The 22,405-nt window shown below is 37.3% G+C and overlaps 2 protein-coding genes across 4 annotated transcripts; both read left to right on the top strand.

The window, feature by feature from the left end:
• The first annotated feature begins 221 nt into the window (after nt 1-221).
• LOC106913176 (uncharacterized) lies at nt 222-6,364 on the top strand. Of its 2 annotated transcripts, XM_088009864.1 has the most exons (3): nt 222-905; nt 3,556-3,699; nt 4,683-6,364. In XM_088009864.1, exons 1-3 carry the CDS (start codon nt 821-823, stop codon nt 5,864-5,866), a joined length of 1,413 nt encoding a protein of 470 aa, XP_087865990.1. In that variant the 5' UTR covers nt 222-820; the 3' UTR covers nt 5,867-6,364. The 2 variants fall into 2 exon arrangements, with proteins under 2 accessions (XP_087865990.1, XP_087865991.1); XM_088009865.1 differs by lacking the exon at nt 3,556-3,699.
• A 2,530-nt stretch (nt 6,365-8,894) lies between these two features.
• LOC148156493 (uncharacterized) lies at nt 8,895-21,136 on the top strand. 2 transcript variants are annotated; one of them, XM_088009879.1, is made up of 3 exons: nt 8,920-9,192; nt 12,401-13,542; nt 20,231-21,136. In XM_088009879.1, exons 1-3 carry the CDS (start codon nt 9,129-9,131, stop codon nt 20,846-20,848), a joined length of 1,824 nt encoding a protein of 607 aa, XP_087866005.1. In that variant the 5' UTR covers nt 8,920-9,128; the 3' UTR covers nt 20,849-21,136. The 2 variants fall into 2 exon arrangements, with proteins under 2 accessions (XP_087866004.1, XP_087866005.1); XM_088009878.1 differs by lacking the exon at nt 12,401-13,542 and having other exon boundaries at nt 8,895-9,192; nt 19,701-21,136.
• The last annotated feature ends 1,269 nt before the right edge of the window (nt 21,137-22,405 follow it).

The following is a 22,405-nucleotide window of genomic DNA, read 5'->3' as shown; positions in this document are numbered from 1 at the left end:
ACAATCCTTGTAAGAAGCTTGAAATAAGTAAACTTGAGGAGGCAGATATGAAATGAAATGTTATTTCAAGTATAGAAAATGGATGGATGGAAAAAGCAGATAGGTTGGCTAAGGAGGCTATTAAAAATAAGATATTGAAATGCCAGTAAAGTTATCTAAATCTGAAGGCAAAAGTATAGTTTGGAGAGAAAGCAAGAAGATAGGGAAAAATAGGTGGGATATTGAAATAAATGGAAGGCATTTGTAAGATACAAAATACAGTTGATGTAGTAAGGATTAGAGGAATAAACAGGAGGGAGGAGATAATGATAAATAGAAGAACCGGGCACAGTTTCTTAAATGGAACTATTTTTAAGATGGGGAAACATCTTACTGGTTTATGTAGTTGGTGTGATACTGTAGAAACAATGGAACATGTTTTTATGAGTTGTAGAAAATATATAAATCAAAGAAGATTATTAAAACAGAAATACGTTTTAATGGGGAATTGAAATTTAAGAATGTGGTTGATCAGCTCAACAGTATTCGGGGGAAAAAAGAAGATTTTTTGTTTTGTTTTTTTAATTCTGGGATCATTATGAGAATTTGAGGTAGAGATATTGGGACCCGATAGATGGCAGTAGTGCAACAATAATGGATGCAAGCTGCCGTTGAAATCAAGAAGAAGAAGAAAGAGGAGAAGGAGGAAGAAGACAGCACGCGGTCTGTCCTGTTGAATGTTTGAGTCTTTCTCTAAAAATATCTCCAGTCCGGCTTAAACTAGTTTATCAACGAGCGGTTAACTGCTGCTGAAGAAACATTTACAGAGTTTAAAGAAATCATGGTCAAGTCGGAGGAAGAGATGGATGATCAGCGCAGACTGCTGGATTTCTCCCGGACTCCCCGGATTATTTTACACCGAATAGGTAGGAAACAGCAGCGTTTGGATGCAGGTTAAGGTCTGCGCCTTTCTGTATGAGGATCATTTTAGTAAATGTTCTTTTCCCGTAAAAATGTTTTATTAGCCCTCGCGTGTAACTTTGTGTAACTCGGCCTCCTGGCATGCTTTTATTCACGTGTGCGAGTATCGCCGTGAGTTGTGCGTCTCGTTTATCATTTCGTACAGCACCTAGTCTCTCTCTGTGTGTGTGTGTGTGTGTGTGTGTGTGTGTGTGTGTGTGTGTGTGTGTGCGTGCGCGCGCGCATAATAAATCATCCTTTTGTCACACAGCTATTCTGTAAACTACTTATTGTGTACATAAAAACATGGTCAAGTCTGAAACGTTTGCACCAAAGTACACTTGTGTTTTTTTCCCATTGCTACTGCTAATTAGCGTCAGCATTAATGCTAAGTATGGCTAATGCGAAGTAGCAATACTGTTATGTTACGTGTACTGTTATGTCACCACGGTAAGCTGTGAGACGCATGGTGGTAGGAAGGGTACAACAAAGAACAATGATTTTGTGCGAGATTCTCATTTATTGGACCATAACAAACTCGCGGCACAACGTACGACACAACAGTTGGTCAACATGAGAACAGACACATTCTACTTGTCATGATATGAATTATCGAGTGAGGTCACACCACAGTGACCGATGGCTAAATTAGGGTTAGTGTGGGTTTTGATGTCTCCGATGTTTTTATCTTTTCATCTATTTATTTAAAAAAATAGACTTTAATCGGCTCTAGTTTAAAAACTACAACAACTAGACTCTTCAAACCTGGACTGGGTAATACTTCTCTAATAGCAGAATATTTAGAACCATGTTTGAGATTTGTGAAACTTTTATCTGATTTGTGAAACTTTTTCATAATTTGTTAAACTTTGAGAAATGGTGATTTCAGTCCCTGTTTTGCTTCTGGATCACACTAGACCTTCTGCAGCTCCAAAAGTACATCTAAACTCTTCAATCTTGGAGTGAATTATTTGTATGCCCCTGGCTAAACATTTTGAGCAGAATGAAAAGAAAACTCAAAATAAGCAAATGATTATGTCAGATGTCCTGGTTTAATTTATTTATTCATAATCGAGTGTGTAACACTTACAAAAAGTTGATAACTTTCCCTTTTTCTCATAATCTCCATGATAAAATTACACATTTCTTATTTGGTATGTTAAAGTTAAATGATTTGGTAATAATAAAATCAGCTAATAAACATAAATTGGACAGTAAACAAGAATATTTACACTCTACAAATAATCCATATGCAGAATTCACTGTAACGTTTTTGTATTAATTCAGTTTATAGTTATTGGTTGTGTTTCAGTACAAATAATGAAAAAAGTTTCACAAATCCCAAACCTGGTCCTAAATATTCTGCTACTAGTTGAGAATAATCCAGTGCTTGTTTGAAATGTCTAGGTGTTGTAGTGTTGGAGCTGGGTCAGTTCTAGCGTGGTCCAGATGCAAAAAAAGTGGTAAAATCAACCTTTATTGAGGTTTCACAACTCCGATAAAGGTTTCATAAAACCCAAATATGGTTTTAAATATTCTGCTATTACAGTAGAATAATCCAGTCCAAATTTGAAGAGTCCAGGTGTTTCTAAACTAGAGTCAATTAAAGATGCGGAAGGTAGTGAAAAATTGGGTGGAATAGCCCTTTAGCCATTTCCCAAATCGGAAGCTAGAATTGGAAACCAAATCGTACAAAACAGAGTTGGTGGGGAGGTAAAAAATAAATCTTTATTCATACGTAAGGAAGAATACACACACATACATATGTGTATGTAGATTGTTGCGATTGTAATTCATGCTCGGTAGACTAGTAGCCTCTGGTGGATTATCAACATTGTTGGCTCACAACAGGCTGACGACGTCCCTCAATAAACCTGCTGCAACCTACATCTCATGTCTTTGGCCAACAATTTTTATTTTTGTCTTGTGATTTTGTCCCTCGCGCTGCATCAGGAAACAAAGTGCCGATTCGTCATGTTTGCTGTCATTAGTTTTGTCGTCATCGTCGTATTTGTCCACCGGAGTGGGAAAGAGAGTTTATGGCGAAGTGTGAAATGAAAACGGGCCATCTCCCCACGAGTCTCTTCACAAGTGTCGAACGACACATTTGTGCAATCATAACCGCATCACCCAGGTCGCTCAGTCCGACTCCATCAGGATTCACCTCGACTACACCAACTGAAGCCACGTGAAACGCTAGAGCAGACGGCCGGGGTTGGAAATATAACAACTGCTGCGTTCTGTATAGATTGCAAACGTGAAATTGAGGCTTTATCCAGGCAGGTAAAAAGGGCATTTCAGTACTCTAGACGAGATGATACAACAGCATGAATGATTTTCTCTAGGTCAACTCTGGAGACCTTTGGTCTGAGTTTAGAAATGTTTCTTAAGAACTGCTTTAATTTCTTAATAAATTAAAAATTATTTTTTAATATGTTTTCATTTGAGAATTCTCCAATTGTCAGCTGGATTTGTCGACTGACCTGTCTCTCTGTCTGCGCTCTTGAATTTTTAGGTGTGGGTTTTTTCTTTTTCATTTCTGTCGTAAGCGAACAATTTCTCCCATTTACTTCAGTAAAGTTGACAATTGCTCTTTTCCTCCGTTTTCTTCTCCAGATTGTCTGCAGTGTAACATTTGTAACCAGGAGAGGAGATCCACTCTGGACCAGGAGGAGTTAGAACCTCTGCATGTGAAACAAGAACAGGAGGATCTAAAACACCATCAGATAAAAGTGGAAGAGAAAGAACGATATCAAACAGGTCAGGTTTGATTATTATTAAGGTGATCAAGGTGTGCAGTATTTAAGTAACTGCAAAATGTACAAGGCTTTATTACTGATGGAGAACATCGCCAATTGAAGGGTTCATATAGGGAGTGTGCGTTCAGAGACTATATTGATCTGGGACATGTTGATGGTTTACTAGCATTTAGATGGTCCAGAATGATCATCCTGGATCTCTGAACAGAAGTTGAACCAGGCTGTACCGGTGCTGCTGACGGTTCAGTCAGTCATCTTTCAGTTGAGTCATGCAAATGAATTCACCTTTATGAAAAGAAAGTGTCTCCATTCTGTAAATGTCCAGCTTATATGTGGAATGCACTTAGTGGCACGTTGACCTGATGCAACACAGTCCCATCTGGAACAAACTTCCACATTCCCCACTCACCACAAAGGACTCTCTGTCTTTACATCCTTTCTGAACGCTCCGGCCTCCACACAAACATTTCCTCTTGAATTAACCAACTTCCTTTAAAATGAATTATTTTTGTGGAGTGAAATGCACCTTCAATAAAATTTATAATTATTATCGTTAGAACTCCTGAGAAGAAAGGACCACTGCCATAGTTACTGGTGGAAGTATTCCAGGTATATAAACTAGTTTACAGATGTATTTATGGGTGGGGACAAGGCAGACCAGAAGCTGCTCTATATTTCTGGTAAATTGGGATGTAGAAAGAAAAGATGAGCAGCCATTTGCATGCACATGTTTTTATACATGTGAAATTTTTATGCGCCACTTTTCTTTTCTCCATATGCCAATTTTTTGTGTAAAAGCTGCACATAAGGAGACCCCTGGCCATTAGAGAAGTCTCCAAAGATCAACTGGATATATGAACTGATCTCTTTCCACACTTGAATTTTTTGTTGTGGGTTTTTTTTTTGAGATTTCTCTCTTAAATGATGAAAGTTTTTCATTTACTTCAATTAAGTTAATTCCTCTTTTTCTGTTTTCTTCTCCAGATTCTCTGCAGTGTAACATTTATAAGCAGGAGAGGAGATCCACTCTGGACCAGGAGGAGTTAGAACCTCTGCAGGTGAAACAAGAACAAGAAGAACCAGAAGATCAACAAATAAAACAAGAGCAGGAGGATCTAGAACATCAGCAGATAAAAGTGGAAGTGGAAGAAGTTTACTGCAGTCAGGATGAAGAACAGATTGAGTTAAAACAGCAGACTGATACCTGCATGGTGGTTCCTGTTTATGAACAAACATCTCTCACTGAATCAGAACCAAATAGGAACCAAGTCATCTTCCAGGAAGCTGCTGAAGCCGAGAACCAAAATCAGAAAAGAAGAAAACCTTTCTCATGTGAGACCTGTGGAAAGCGTTTTGCTTTCAGATCTACTTTTGAGGCTCACATGAGAACTCATATGAGTGAAAAGCCATTTTCTTATGTGAACTATGGAAAATGTTTTAGTCAAAAAGAGGTTTTAACTAACCACATGAGGTGTCACAAAAGTGAAAAGCCATTTTCATGCGTGACCTGTGGAAAAAGATTTGGTCTAAAACGTTTTTTAACTCAACACATTATGATTCACACTGGTGAAAAGCTGTTTTCTTGTGTGACCTGTGGAAAAAGTTTTAGACTAAAACGTCTATTAACTCAGCACATGAGGATTCACAATGGTGAAAAGCCATTTTCATGTGTGAACTGTGGAAAAGGTTTTAGTCTTAAACAGCTTTTAACTCGGCACATGAGGATTCACACTGGTGAAAAGCCATTTTCATGTGTGAACTGTGGAAAAGGTTTTAGTCAAAAAACGAATTTAACACGGCACATGATGATTCACACTGATGAAAAGCCATTTTCCTGTGTGAACTGTGGAAAAGGTTTTGGTCAAAAACGTTTTTTAACTCGGCACATGAGGATTCACACTGGTGAAAAGCCGTTTTCTTGTGGGAACTGTAGAAAATGTTTTAGTCAAAAAACGAATTTAACTCAGCACATGAGGATTCACACTGGTGAAAAGCCATTTTCATGTGTGACCTGTGGAAAAAGATTTAGTCTAAAACCGAATTTAACTCGTCACATGATGATTCACACTGGTGAAAAGCCGTTTTCATGTGTGAACTGTGGAAAAAGTTTTTGTAGAAAACATCATTTAACTCAGCACATGATGATTCACAGAGGTGAAAAACTGTAGAACTATTTTCCATATATGTCCTGTGTTGAGGTTCACTATAAAAGTCATTTAGATGAAAACTGCAGTTATACACTGGAGGATTTTCTTGTTTATAAAGTGGGAAAATTGCTTAATTTTCTAATTTGTGAAATGTGATCATTTGGTTCTTGACATTTGGATACTTTAAGATGTACAATATGAACTTGAAGGATTGATTTGTATTATTCTGAATGGAGAGAATGAGTGGGGTGAATTAAATTTACTTTAATACATTTTTAATCCAAAATAAAATGTGCTGTTGTGCCCTAATTGTAGATTTCCATTAACTGTTTTGCACTTTGAAATTTACTGTATAAAAAATTATTTAATAGGTTTGTCTTTAAAGCAAAACTAGACTGAAACTGATGCTGTTATTTGTTTCAAATTATATTAACCAGTCTATGTAAAAGCTTTTCAAATAAATTAACCTGCCCTTTTACTTGGAAAATGCAACATTCAATATAAACATATTTTCCTTCATTGATTGTTCTTGATTATACAAATTATGTGTGATTATTATCTCCAATAACTTGGTGTGTTGTAGGGCTGTATAAATAAATCGATTTGGCGATATATATATATATATATATATATATATATATATATATATATATATATATATATATATATATGTCGATATTTTCCGCCCTCGGAAAGTATCGATTTTTCATCCGCGAGTATCGATCCATTAAACCATAGGGGTCCATAGCCTGACGGCTCTTTTTAATGTCTAGTTTGTTACGGCGTAGCAGCAAGACTCCGCCTCCCTCAGTCTAACTTTCAACTCGAGGTTAAAGTGCACATTATAAACTACACACCAGTTTTTAAATTGTGTTAATAGGCCAGGTATAACCGGAGTTATGCTAAAATTAGTAAACCATATTTTTCCAAATGTCAGAGATATGTCAAAAGCCCCGCCATTCCCCGGCTTTTCCGATTATGTGAGAGGGAATGAGCTTCCAAACGTACGAAACGAAACATTAGAGTCCTGTGTTTTTGGAAATGTAAAATCTTCAATAAATAACAATGGGCTGTATTTTGTTGCTGAGGAACGAAGTAAAGTTGCGCCAGTAACCGTGAAGGAGAAGCGGAAAGGAGAAGCGGCGCGAACGGAGCAGCTGCAAAAGCAGTGAAATCGCGAAATTAATGCAAATTTTGACTGGTAGCATTCACTTCGTAATTAGTTTTTAGCTTAGCGGCTTCTGTTCTGTATATAAAGGAATACCTGAAGAATGAACATGGGTTGATAACATCCGGGCGCGCAGCGGCGCTGTGTTTTGAGCAGGAAGACGAAGAGGGAAAAACCCGCAGCCGGAATCCGCGGCGCAGTGAGGATTTCCATGATAACAATGGCTGATCGATCATTCTTATTAGCAACAAAAAGTATCAGAGACTGAGAGTACTATGAGATGCTGGCAGTCTGAGAGGCAGCTACTTAGAGATCCAAGCAGGGGAATAGCGGCGCTGCGTAGCTGCAGGGAGTCAATCACTACGGGGTGAGGCGGAGCCTTTAGCAGGTAGAAGAAAGCAGCTTAAATGTAATGTTTGATTTGGGAATAAAAGTTTAGAGTTTTTCTTTAGCATGTTTATCACCTTATATTTCAGCCCAGTAGATGGTGGCAGTAGACCTGTTGCCACTGTGGTTCATGTAACCGACGGTCTTGTGCTAAATTCTGTTTCCCTGCGTCGGGAGCGAGCATTGCAGCCAGAGAGGCGGATCTGACCATTTTCACGGCGCTTCTGATCGATTTCTCAGTAAAATAGAACTCATATAATCATGTAAAGGTTGTAACATTCGTTTTAATCAGCAGCTGCTGTTTGTAAAAGAAGCAATAACAAAATCATAAAACAAATTAATAAACGAGGTCTTATGTGGAAATCTTCTTACACTCTTTTCTGTTATTCTAAACGCCAAGATAATTTTTCCAACTTTTGTCATTTAAACCTGACAAAAGTCAATCACCAAACACAGGTTTCCAACATGTTGTGTGTTTTTAGAATTTTTCATTCCTCATATAACAGGATGGAAACTGGATGACAGCAGGGCACCAAACATTAAGACTTCCTGAAGAGTGTAGACTTTCTGGTAAATCTTGTTCTAATGCAAAATATGACAGATTACTGGATTAAGAGGAAATTTCTAGTATACTACATGTTATCACACAACAATTTTTGAGAATTTCTTACTCTTTATTTCCCAAAGTTATCGGGGGAGGAGAGGAGAGAATGGATATTTCAGCTGCCTGAAATAATCCGTTCCCCCTCCATAAAATGGGAACACATTAATCTACCTGCAAGTCCTTAACTGAGTTTAATCTTTCTTTCATAAACAACAAATTATGTGAATATGGTAACATTTGCTCTTTATTTGCCAAAGTTATGAGGGGCTCTGTCGCTGCAATTATCGGTATAACACCTGCACGCCCTCCTTAAAAACACAGCCTGATGGCACCCTCTGGTGGACAAACGGTGGAAACTGAAAAGGAAAACAAATAACCCCACCAAATAGTACCCCACACACACAAACTCAAAGACCTTCGCATAAATGTTTAGCCGTTGAACTGGATCGTTCAAGCTAATTTTGTATTGACAGCTTTACAAATCTTTTACATTACATTACAAAGACATGGTAAGACAAACCTTTATCTTGGCTTTTTTCTGTTATTCCTCTTTCTTTTCTCCCTCCCTGAAGGATGAATCCGTTTTTGAGACATTGTTTTTCTAACGGAGCTTTGGACCTTTGGACTCACACACACTTACACTCACACATTATCAAATATATATTATAGTAAAAACAAATCAGGTTATAGTGAGATTGTGTCTTTTTTATATTTTAATGACATAGAAATTATTACTGAAGAAAAAAAATTGCTCCACTAAGGGGGCCCCTTGGTAGTCCTGGGGCCCTACGCAGCTGCTTAGTTTACTTTGCCTTGAGCCGGCCCTGGGTTGCCGGTCTGAACGCCTCCCTCCCCCTTTTGTCTCAGTTGTCGAATCCTTGGGCAAAATACTTCACCCGATTTGCTCGTATTATCCAGAAGGGGGCGGTAATGCAACAATGTGAATGCCAACAATCATAAAATCCCAAAGAAGAAGAATAGGAGGAAGAACAACAAGATGGCGCACGGTTTGCTTTGTTGAATTTTCGACAGTTTGTCTAAACGAGTTTCTCAACGGGCAGTTAATCCTGCTGAAGAAACTTTCACAGAGTTTAAGGGAATAATCGTCAAAGTCGGAGGAAGAGATGGATGATCAGCGCAGACTGCTGGATTTCTCCCGGACTCCCCGGATTATTTTACACCGGATAGGTAGGAAACACCAGCGTTTGGATTTAGGTTAAGGTCTAAATGTATGAAGATTTCTGTATGATGATCATTTTAGTAACTGTTCCCCTCCCATATAAATGAACACAGACGTCACAATTATGCTGTGGAAATGGCTAATTTATGTAGAGATAAAATGAAGCCAGTGACCTCAGTTTAAGTTTTTATGCTTCTCCCTCCTGTATTAATAAAGAGAGTTGCATTACAAAACTGGAGAAATACAGTTGAATTGAGTTTCAGCTTCCAGCACGACAACGATTATAAACATAAAGCAAAGCGATGGTTTAAAACAGTGGTCCCCAATCCCCGGGCTGCGGATGGGAAGAGGAGATGAGTAGAGCTTGTGAGTCTTAAGTCACCAACATGCAGAAGCCTTATCCGACGGTTCATTCTCTCCTCCTCCGGGCCGCAGCAAAATTTCCAAGTCTTGATGAAAAGGTTGGGGACCACTGATTTAAAACACGTGTCAAACTCGAGGCCCAGGGGCCAAATCTGTCCCGCTGTAGCTTTTTATGTGGCCCTCTAGACTCCCAAGTTATAGCAATAAGTTCCTCTTGCATCAATAGGTTTTTTAACGAATCTCCAAACTTTACGCAAAATCAACAGATTCCCAGATTTCTTTCTGATTTTACTGCTAATTTTTTCACCATTGGTCGATTTAAAAAAAAAAAAAGTCACGTATAACATTAGAGAAATTAACACTGCAAAAACAATCACAAAATCCCAGATGGACTGATCAGTGTGAAAAGATGCTTAATATTTATTTTTAAGAGACACAGGTTGAATGCAGAAACAAACAGATGTTTAAAGGTAAAAGGTAATTTTATTTCTATAACACATTTTCAGCAACAAAGCAATACAAAGTGCTTTATAGGAATTAAAAGGAAATGCAAACAAAAAACAAACCAAATGAAGAAAAATCTAATAATGTTGATCCAAACTAGATAAACTAGACCCTATTCAGGGTTGCCAGATAAGTATAAATAAGTATCCGCTGGTCTAGTTCCTTTTCTGGGTTGGAAGAATCGGAGTCTAATAAGTAATTGCTGAGGTAGTTTTTCTGGATTCCAAGTTCTAATCCCAGTTCTGGGTTCCTAAATACCATACCAACTTTATTTATAAAGCACTTTAAAATAACCACAGCTGATACAAAGTGCTGTACATAAAAACACAACATAACAATTAAAAAACAACTCTTACAGTTTAAAAACAAACATACAATTTAAAACTAGATCCCGCTGGAGTTGAAAGCCAAGTAAAATAGATGGGTTTTAAGACAAGCTTTAAAAGTGGACAGTGAAGGGGCCTATCTGACCTGCAAAGGCAAGTCATTCAATAAGTATAAATATTTTCTGGACTTTCTAAGTATGCTCTAAATTTGTAAAAGTAATGAGTACTCCACAGTTTCTAAGTAATAATAAAAACTAAATGTTCCTGTTCTGGGAGATTTTTTTTCTGGATTCTAAGTTTGTTATAATTTCTTTTTTTGGTTACAAGAATAAGAGTCTCTCTGCATAATAATCTAAAAATTAATCTAATATTGGTCTAAATAGTGAGAACTGTATGGTTTCTGAAAAATAAGTTAAAGAGTAACTAATAAACTAGAGTCTCTGGATTCCAAGTTTGTTCTAATTCCTTTTCTGGGTTAAAAGTGAGTACTCCACAGTTTCTAACAAAATAAAAAGAGGAAAGGACACATTGGTGCACATGGCAACATTCAGACAAAACAAAGACATGAGTGAAGGCGGTGATGTCACAGGGCCATAAAACCACGTGGCTCAGCCTCCTGGCACAAGTCTGATAAGATGTCATCAAGGAACGTCCTTTGGAGCGCTCAGCTTCACAGCTGCATGGAAACAGGAGGGGGTGAGGTGGGAAGGAGCGTTATGTTTACATATCTTCCAGGAGATTGGAAATATGCAGCATTCACAAGGCAACACGGGAAAAGCCAATTTGGATACAGAAAGTCTTCGGTCGGGTAGATTATAAATTTCAATCTCCCCTAAAGTCTCTCTGCTACATCTCAGTTCCCATTTATCCAGATTAGTTTAATCGTTCCACTGAGCTGAAACTAGCAACTTCTCCAAGATCGATTCCATCCTGTTAGTTTTTCAGTCCTCAGCTGGGCTGCGAGTCTCAGCAAGACTCGCATCCAACTTGTGTCTCTGTCCACACCAACAGTTTGACTGTTCGCTAGTTCAGCCAAGTCCGTCACAAATTTGTCGATCAGCCACAAGCCCCAATCAGCAGAAATCCTGTTATCATGAATGAATCCAGGGTGAATCCTGCTGGGTGTGTCCCTGCAGGACAAGAGGGCTCTCCTGTGCCCAGACTTCTCGTTGAGAAAATTTGATCTATTTCATTGAGAGACCGGTTGACCAGATCCATTTAGATCATTGCCCATTTGGAGGATGTGCAAAGAAAGGCTCCAAAAATATAGAAAAAGACGAGACAAAAACAGAGCAGGCAGGGAGGGAGCAGAAGAAAAAAGTATCTGCCTTCACTGAGAGCAAGAAAGGAAAATTTATTGATAACAGTCTAATGGGTTTTATCAATACATTCTGGCACAACCGGCCCTTTAAGAACATTCAGTATAACATACAAACCTAATAATCTGTACTCTTATAGTCCTTGCTCCCTTCCTGACAACATCTGTGCCACTTCCAAGGACTTACTCTTAGATAAGACCACACTCCAAATCTACAGATAAACGCACTTTGTGATTGTCACTGCCTTTCACTGGCTCCATGTCTGTGCCTTATCCTGTGATATCTGCCAGATCCTTCCCACTGTTCTCATTTCATCCTATTTACTGTTGTTCTTACTAGTTAGAACAAACCAGACAGCCAGAGAAACTCCTATTAGTTTATAAATTCTAGAGTACTTATTCTTACTATCCACCAACCCGCTTGAGGAACATTTAGTTTTATACTTCACTCAACCCAGAACAGGAATCAAACCTGTTAGAACTAACGAGATCCAGAAAAACTTCTACTAGTTTATAAATTCCAGATTATTGGTCAAAACAGGAATCGAGAAGTCAGACTTTTAAAAATCTGTAATCAGCAATCAGAATACTGCAATCGGGGAACCCAAGTTTATCTGGTGATTTCTCTCCCAAGCAATGAAATTCTTTTCTCATTTACTTCAATAAAATCAACAATTCTTCATTTTCCTCTGTTTTATTGTCTAGATTGCCTGCAACATAACATTTATGAGGAGGAGATATGTAACCAGGAAAGGAGCTTCAATCCGGACCAGGAGGAGTTAGAACCTCTGCAGGTGAAACAAGAACAAGAAGAACCAGAAGATCAGCAGATAAAAGAAGAGCAGGAGGATCTAGAACATGAGCAGATAAAAGAAGAACATGAGGATCTAGAACATCAGAAAATAAAGGTGGAAGAGGAAGAAGTTTACTGCAGTCAGGGTGAAGAACAGATTGAGTTAAAACAGGAGACTCATACCTACATGTTGGTTCCTGTTGATGAACAAACATACCAAACTGTTTGTTCATCAACAGTTTGGTATGTTGATGAACATGTTTTTGAGTTAAAACAGGAGACTGATACCTTCATGGTGGTTCCTGTTGATGAACAAACAAACCAAACTGAATCAGAACCAAACAGGAACCAAGTCATCTTCCAGGAAGCTGCTGAAGCTGAGAACCAAAATCAGGAAAGAAGAAAACCTTTCTCATGTGTCACTTGTGAAAAACGTTTCCCTTCCAAATGTGCTTTTGATGCTCATATGAGAACTCACACTGGTGAAAAGCCATTTTCATGTGTGACCTGTGGAAAAAAATTTACTAAGAAATACAATTTAACTAAGCACATGAGAACTCACACTGGTGAAAAGCCGTTTTCATGTATGACCTGTGGAAAAAGCTTTAGTCAAAAACCGGATTTAAGTAGGCACATGAGGATTCACACAGGTGAAAAGCCATTTTCATGTGCAACCTGTGGAAAACGTTTTAGTAATAAATATGGTTTAATCCAGCACATGAAGACTCACAGAGGTGAAAAGCCATTTTCATGTGGTACATGTGGAAAGTGTTTTTGTCAAAAACATAGTTTAATTGAGCACATCAGAACTCATACGGGTGAAAAGCCGTTTTCATGTGTAACCTGTGGAAAAAGATTTAGTCAGAAAAATTATTTAACTCAGCACATGATGGTTCACACAGGTGAAAAACCATTTTCATGTGGTACCTGTGGAAAGTGTTTTAGTCACAAAAATAGTTTAATTAAGCACATCAGAACTCATACGGGTGAAAAGCCGTTTTCATGTGTAACCTGTGGAAAAAGATTTAGTCAGAAACAGCATTTAACTCAGCACATGATGGTTCACACAGGTGAAAACCTTTTTTCCATGTGTTTACTGTGGAAAAGATTTTGATCAGAAACAGGGTTTCACTGGGGATTCACAATGGTGAAAAGCCGTTTTCATGTATGACCTGTGGAAAAAAATTTATTAATAAATACAATGTAACTAAGCACATGAGGATTCACACAGGTGAAAAGCCATTTTCATGTGCAACCTGTGAAAAGTGTTTTTGTCAAAAACATAGTTTAATTGAGCACCTCAGAACTCATATGGGTGAAAGTCATATGGTCTACTTTGAGTTTTTTTTTTTTTTTTTTAAGTTTTGGGACAAATACTCACTACAGTTCTTAAAAACTAAAGATTTATGGACCATCCAAACCAGAAACATGGATCTATGAACTTCTGTCATTCTGAGGCAAAATTGTTCAGGTTTAGTAATGTTCAGTAGAGGCAAATTTAACAAAGTTTGACTGGATATGGACTTCCTGCCATATTGAGATTGGGCTAATGAGTTTGGACTAGCAGGATTTATTTTTATTTTTCTGTACAATAGACATTTTGTGGAGTTTACTTTTGTAGTGTTCTTTTTTTTAACAAAAATGGAACGTACTGGAATGGGTGATTGTTTTTAATGAATCTATACAAAACTATATTTGTGTTGATGTTTGTCTTTAAAGCAAAATGAGATTGAAACTGATGTCAGTTGGTTCAGGTTATATTAACCAGTCTTACTGTGCCTATTTAAAATCTTTTCAAATGAAATGAAATTAATTCGTACTTTAAAGAAAATTCGAGATTGACCACAAACTAATTTTCATGCATTGATTGTACACAGTATGTATGATTGATTTCAATAAATGACTTTTTCTCTCGTCTTAGTTGTAATAACATGGAGATCGGAGCAACTGCACTCTCGTCTAAATGCACCATGTGCTGCCGGTAGAAGTCATCCCCAGAGTCACTAATGTCCCTCAACCGAATATATGTGAGAGTACAAGGAGCAGAGGGGCAACTCCAGGTTAAGAGATAATTATGTGTAGATTTAAAATTTCTGACTGTTACTGTATTGTAGGAAATGTTCTTATTTGGTGTTATAAAGAAACAGCGAAACGTGAGATGTATGAAAAATGAGTCAGAGGACAATATTAACTATGGATTTGTGGAGAACCAGAATACTAATATTGTATTTGTCTTATTTAAATCAAGTGGAAGAGAAGACTTTAGTTTTTTCGATGAGAACTGGCACTGTATGAGAAATCTTTAGATGTCATGATCGTATTATCCAGAAGGTGGCGGTAATGCCACCATATGAATGCCGACAGTCAAACAATCCAAAAGAAGAAGAATCTGAAGAGGAGGAAGAAGAACGATAATTCTTCTATTAACCTAATTCATTTGTTTGTTATTGACTTTTGCTCAATTAAATTTCTTACGTATACATTGCAAATAGTATTTTTATTATAGTTGATCATGTTATTTTTCATCTCTCATTTCTTTGGTTTCTTTTGTTCCTCCTGTAATAGATGGAGATATTTATAATGTATAAAAGTATAACTTGTCATTTAATTAGCTCTACATCCTTAAGAAAATGAAACAATATGTTTTATAAGATAATTTATCTTTTATCGTTTACTGCCAAAACTAATAATAAATAATAAAGACTTAATGGTATTCTGATTTAGTATTGTAATTAGATTAGTTGTGTTACCACCCCTACTCCAGGAGAGGCAGAAGCAGGCCTGAAAAGATGCGACTAAGGAGCAGATGTAGCAGCACACCGAAAGCTACGGAATTTGCCTAGATGTCTAGAATTTCCACTTTTATCTGAATTGGCTTTCCCCGTGTGGCCTTGGAAGGGCTGCATATTTCCAATCTCCTTGATGATATGTAAACATAATGCTCCTTCTCACCTCACCCCCTCCTATTATCCATGCAGCTGTGGAGCTGAGCGCTCACAAGGACATGCCTTGATAACATATCAGACTTCTGCCGGGAGGCTGAGCAACGTGGATTCATGGTCCTATGATGTCACCGCCTTCACTCATGTCTTTGTTTTGCCTTTTGTTTTGTCTGAATGTTGCCATGTGCCCTAATGTGTCCTTTCGTCTTTTTTTATTTTGTTAGAAACTACACACAGACCCTCAGACACAACATATGCAACTCCCACAAACCAGCAACAAAGTCTCATAGGACAGCCAGGATCTTCAGAGTATATAATATGTTCCTGTCCAAATTCTCTTCTGTTATGGTAGTTTGTTACAACACAAGGTTAAAACAAGGTTATTTTATTTTAAACCTTAAACAAATAAAAATGAGGCTATAAAAAAGTTAATGTTGATACAAAAGTTAAAAGTGTTCCAGTCTCAGGCTTAAAGTTTTTATGGAATACATAAAGCAAAGATAATGCATCGAAACGACATTTAAACAAATGTCAGAATAAATATGAGTGTACAAGAAGCAGAGGGATAACTAAGAAATATTTACCTGTAGATTTAGAATTTCTTGCTGTCACTGTATTGTAGGAAATGTTCTGTACATGCATCATTTAAAAACCCCGAAAAAGAAGTCTCAAAAATTTAATAGAATTAAAGTTAAATTGGATTTAGTTGATTTTATTTAGAAATAAATCGAAAAGTAAAATTTATCAGATTATCTGTTATTATGTGAAATGGACGCAGTTATCTAACAGTATGTAATCCTTGTGTGACCGTCTGATCCACTCTCTACCAGTTGGTGGCGTTTTCATTGTTTGACAACCGCCAAAAAAAAGAAAAAAAAAACATTGAAGAAGACGAAGCCGTTGAAGAGAAAGAAGACGGACAGTACATGGTCTGTTTTCTTTAATGTGCCAATGTTTAAAAATGTCTTCAGTTCAGCTTAAACCAGTTTATGAACAACTGGTTAACTGCTGCTGAAACGTTCACAGAGTTTAAAGAAATAACCGTCAAGTCGGAGGAAGAGATGGATGATCAGCGCGGACTGCTGGATTTCTCCCGGACTCCCCAGATAATCTTACACCGGATAGGTAGGAAACACCAGCGGTTGGTCCCGTTCAGTACCGCCGGCAACGATTGTTGCCAGACATATTTTCTAACTTATGGGTTGTCTACTCCAAGTTATATCAGTTTCAGCTAGCTAGTGTGAATGGTCACATGACCATGCATCTTTACTTTTTTCCTGTACAAGAGCAAGTCAGTAAAATACTTTAATCAACTGTAAGTAAAATATATTGTACATATGTTCTTTAAAGGTCTTCTACTGAATATATATAATGATAATCGTGTCCTCGCATGCATCCGTTATTCATAAGAAGAGTAAACGTAACCATGGCAACCAGCCCCGCGTTAGCCGTGCCCGCCCTGAACTGGAAACCTTTTTCTTTTTCTCTCTTTCTTTTCTTCTTTCTTTCTTTGGCTCGTAGTGGCCGAATTTCTATTATTTTAGGGACTCCCGCGCTTCCCATGTCTGTCCCCCGCACTTTTTTCAGCCGTTATAACTTTTAAACCGTTGACATGTTTTTTCCGAGCCGCCTTTAAACTCAACACGAGCGCGAAGAAGCTCCCGCCGCTTTTACACCTGGGCGGAACCGACCGAGGCCTGCAGCTGCTGCTGAGCAGAGGTTGGTGTGTGTTAAAGTCATGGCAACAGACCACCAAACGGCAAAGAACTTTGAACTGTTTTTTCAAATAAAAATAAATAAGTTGACTAATGGTGTCTGATGCAGATAAAGTTAGCTAAACGATGTCTAGACATTAACTAACTTTAAACTACAATGAAATAAGGAAAACAAGAATAAAACAAATCTAACCAAAATACCTCAAATAAAGAAACCAGAACGACCCTGTAAGATAAAACTAAAATGAACTAGACAATAATTGATAAAACATAAAAGCACAAAAAAACTAAATCCCAACCCAAAACCCAGAGTCCAGACACTGACTCACATGCAGAACTCTCCCAGGAGACAGTTGAAAGAGATTAATAAAGTTTATTGAACAATCACTGAATAATGAATGTGCGTCTGTCCGGGAGCCTGGTGGCAGAGTTGAGCAGGAACACTGGAGACAGAGTAGGTGAGTAACAGTGTGACTGATGATGAATAAATGGTTGAATGGAGCTCTTAGTGGTGGGGATGGGGATGAGTTCGCCAGGGGGGAAGTGATTGGGTTCCGAGGTTTGGCTCTTTGTGTGGGTGTTAATCCAGCTTAACAGTATGAGATGATTTAGCCCGTCTAGACCTGAAAGTACCTCAAAAGGATGTCTTCTACATCACTGTCTCTCCCTCAGTTGGAAAAGAGTTCCCACTCCGCCAACAGGCGACCCTTTCCACAAAGTGTGGTCTATGCTCAGTGCACTGAATTACTGAAAGATGATGCCAGACCTGGAACTGGCTTAGGACGGGGCTCAAGTGTCGTGCTTGGTCTGGTGGAACAGGCAGAAGTTCCTCCAGGATGTACATCTGGGCATGACAAGTTTTCACCTGACTTTGCCTCATTGATAAAATGACCAGGTGAGGTTGGCACATTAAGACAAAGCCATCTGCATGATGTGGCATTTAATCTTCATGTATCTAGAAAAATCCTGCAGTCTGCACTGATCATCCATCTAAAATGGTTCTGAAGACACTTATAATCATGCCTTGTTATTATAGGTTATGCTTGCCATTAGTTTAAATTTTTTTTGTAAATAGGTTAGATTAGTGTAAATTAGTTTACATATTTTCCCACTGGCAAAAATAAATCCTGAATATAAAACTGACATGTCTCCATTTGTGCAACTGAATAGAAATCATAAAATTGATCATTTTACCTCAACCGTTGTTCCTTTTTCAATCTTTATCAATAGAAATTCCTACCAAGCAGTTTAATGAGTGGAACCGGACCGTCTCCAGGTTTATATGGCGGAATAAGAAACCAAGGGTATGCTATAAAACATTACAATTACCAAGAGATAAATAAAGACATTAAAATATTGGAAAAAAATTATCAGGACCTCATTAATATCCTTATATATGCTTATAAAGGTAAATCTTCTAAGAAGAGGCTGTCCAGACTATGTGTGTGCTTAGAAGCTAATAAAAAAACATCAATATTATATATTAAAAATGGATGGGAAAGGGAGGCAAAAATAACGCTGACGGAGGACGAGTGGCTAAACATATAAGCCAAACTAACTCCACCACCACTGGCTCAGGACATTGGAGGGAATTTTCATGGAAGAATATTGTTAGGTTTTTTATAACCCCCAACAGATAATACTCTCAGACCGGGAGAGCTGAATATGGGCTTTGTTGGAGACGATGTAACAACGTGACGGCTGAACACTTTCATATTTTCTGGAGCTGCCCATTGATTTACTGCTTTTGGTTAAAGGTAGCCAAAGAGATAAAAGTTATTCTTGGGTTTGAAATTGAGTACAGTTTTCAAATGATATGGCTAAGTAGTTTACCAAATGAACTCAACACTCAGGATAAGTACCTTTAGAAAATGCTACTGATGTCAGGAAAGAAATCAATGACAAGAAAGTTTTTTAATGGGAGCTCACTGACATTGAGAGACTGGTCAGTCACTGTAGAAGAAATATGTGAAATGGAAATGCTTACCTTCTGCCTAACACTCCAGGAAAACAAATCCAAAGATATTGCTTGAAATAATTGATATATATAGGAATTAGAAAGTAAGTTGAGTATCATTAATTCATTATTCGGGGTGGTGAATGGGGCTTGGTGCTGGCGGTTCGGCAGGACTTGGTAAATCTGGAAAGAAACTCCTGCCTATTTGACTCTTCATAGAATTTTACATACATTGTGACCTGTTTGTCAAAAATCTGTATGTTTTAGTTTTATCTTTTTGTGTTGTAGTGCTGTCTCCCTTGGTGACCTCTCTGTTCTGAATGCTGCTTATTGTCTTTATTGTGATTTTTATTTTATTTATTTTTCTTGATGTTGTTTGCCCTGTTTAAAAATCTCATGAAAGTATATAAAAAAATACATTTCACTAACATAACCGACATAAAATGTAATAATTCCTAAATAATAGCAATAATTACAACTTGCACTTAAACAATTACAGTGACAAATTTTGTATTAAATGGGTTAATGTCTGAATGTCTTCTCTCGTTTACTTCAGTCAAAGTTAACAATTCCTCTTTTTTTCTATTTTCTTCTCTAGATCGCCAACAACATAACATTTACAAGGAGAAGCTATGTAAGCAGGAGAAGAGATCCACTCTGGACCAGGAGGAGATAGAATCTCTGCAGGTGAAACAAGAACAGGAAGAACCAGAAGATCAGCAGATAAAAGTTTACTGCAGTCAGGATGAAGAACAGATTGAGTTAAAACAGGAGACTGATACCTGCATGGTGGTTCCTGTTGATGAACAAACATCCCACACTGAATCAGAACCAAACAGGAACCAAGTCATCTTCCAGGAAGCTGCTGAAGCTGAGAACCAAAATCAGGATAGAAGAAAACCTTTCTCATGTGTAATCTGTGAAAAACGTTTTGCTGCCATATCTACTCTCAATCGTCATATTAGAATTCACAAGGGTGAAAAGCCGTTTTCATGTGGAAGCTGTGGAAAAAGTTTTAGTCGAAAACAGCTATTAACTCGGCACATGATAATTCACAAGGGTGAAAAGCCGTTTTCATGTGGGAACTGTGGAAAGAGTTTTAGTCTAAAACCGAATTTAACTCGTCACATGATGATTCACACTGGTGAAAAGCCGTTTTCATGTGGGAACTGTGGAAAGAGTTTTAGTCTGAAACCGAATTTAACTCATCACATTATGATTCACACTGGTGAAAAGCCGTTTTCATGTGGAAGGTGTGGAAAAAGTTTTAGGCTAAAACCGGATTTAACTCAGCACATGAAGATTCACACTGGTGAAAAGCCGTTTTCATGTGGAAGCTGTGGAAAGAGTTTTAGTCTGAAACCGAATTTAACTCATCACATTATGATTCACACTGGTGAAAAGCCGTTTTCATGTGGAAGGTGTGGAAAAAGTTTTAGGCTAAAACCGGATTTAATTCAGCACATGAGGATTCACACTGGTGAAAAGCCATTTTCATGTGTGAACTGTGGAAAAAGTTTTAGTAAAAAACCAAATTTAACTCGTCACATGATGATTCACACTGGTGAAAAGCCGTTTTCATGTGGAAGGTGTGGAAAAAGTTTTAGGCTAAAACCGGATTTAATTCAGCACATGAGGATTCACACTGGTGAAAAGCCGTTTTCATGTGGAAGCTGTGGAAAAAGTTTTAGTAAAAAAACGAATTTAACTCGTCACATGAGGATTCACACTAGTGAAAAACTGTAGAACTATTTTCCATGTATGTCCTGTGTTGAGGTTTACTATAAAAGTCATTTAGATGAAAACTGCAGTTATACACTGGAGGATTTTCTTGTTTATAAAGTGGGAAAATTGTTTAATTTTCTAATTTGTGAAATGTGATCATTTGGTTCTTGACATTTGGATACTTTAAGATGTACAATATGAACTTAAAGGATTGATTTGTATTATTCTGAATGGAGAGAATGAGTGGGGTGAATGAGATTTACTTTAATGCATTTTTAATCCACAATAAAATGTGCTGTTGTACCCTAATTGTAGATTTTCATTTACTGTTTTGCACTTTGAAATTTACTCTATAAAAATTATTTAATAGGTTTGTCTTTAAAGCAAAACTAGACTGAAACTGATGCTGTTATTTGTTCCAAAATATATTAACCAGTCTATGTAAAAGCTTTTCAAATAAATTAACCTCCCCTTTTACTGAGAAAATGCAACATTCAATATAAACATATTTTCCTTCATTGATTGTTCTTGATTTCACAAAGTATGTGTGATTATTGTCTCCAATAACTTGTTGTGTTGCTTGTCTTAGTTGTATATTTTTTCTATTTTCTGCTGTGGCTGTTTTCTATTGAAGATCACTATCTTTTTTTAAAGTTGAAACTAATTTAATCTCTACACATATAGATATAAGTTTGATTAAGTCCTTACAAAGTCACTTGATCACTTGGATTTCCTTTGAAAATGCAGTGAATGCTGAACGCTACTGCTGAAATATGCAGAAATATTTGAGTTCAAGTGCAGAGTCAAGGTTGCAAAGGTAAAGTATAATATATATTGAATAATTTTAGTGTTAAAGAGAGCAATGAGTTTTAACCCAAAGTGCAGTAATAAGTGTGTAAGCTAACATTAGTCAAAAAGAAACTGCTAGCTTAAATATTAATATCATGTTGGCTTACGCTAGCGTGTTGGTTAACACAACTTAACCCATTAAATAAGGGAGGTTTAGTTTTTAGGTAAAACAAATTCGCTAAAAATCTAATGTTAGCTTAAATTCTATCATTACTATGTTGCAGTAAGTTAGCATATAGCATGTTGGTAAACATTAATTCAGTCCATTGAGTAAGTTAAGCTTAGCTTTTTTGTCCCAATTAAACAAAAGCTAATGTTAGCTTAAATGCTACATCACGTTGGGTAACAGTAAATTAATCTGTTAAGTAAAGTAACTATTTGTAACTATTTTCTGGGCAGCTGTCGCTACTTTCCAGTAGTTTGTGTGCTAATGGGGAAATGACTAAAGTACAGGCGATTTAATATACAGAAAAATAGGCATTACCGTCAGCAGCCCATTTCTTTGTTTACAAAGAAATACTTTGTTGAAACTTTTCAGTTTTGACCCGTTTAACTGCTGGATTTTATCTAGCAAATCACATGTTAGCTGGTGTCAGCATTCATTAGCCAGAGGTTCATGCAGTGCTGTAAAAACCAGCTCACCTCCATACAGATTTCCTCTTTTTGCTTTGTTGTTGCACTAAAATGATCCAAATCAGGACTGGGAAACACCAGAAGGTTGTTTCACAA

Source organism: Poecilia mexicana, unplaced genomic scaffold, assembly GCF_051168715.1.
Source record: "Poecilia mexicana isolate PSO_F unplaced genomic scaffold, ASM5116871v1 scaffold_11, whole genome shotgun sequence".
In the NCBI taxonomy this organism is placed as follows: domain Eukaryota; kingdom Metazoa; phylum Chordata; class Actinopteri; order Cyprinodontiformes; family Poeciliidae; genus Poecilia; species Poecilia mexicana.
The sequence above is the reverse complement of the archived record's forward strand: the minus strand, read 5'-3'. Positions and strand labels throughout refer to the sequence as shown.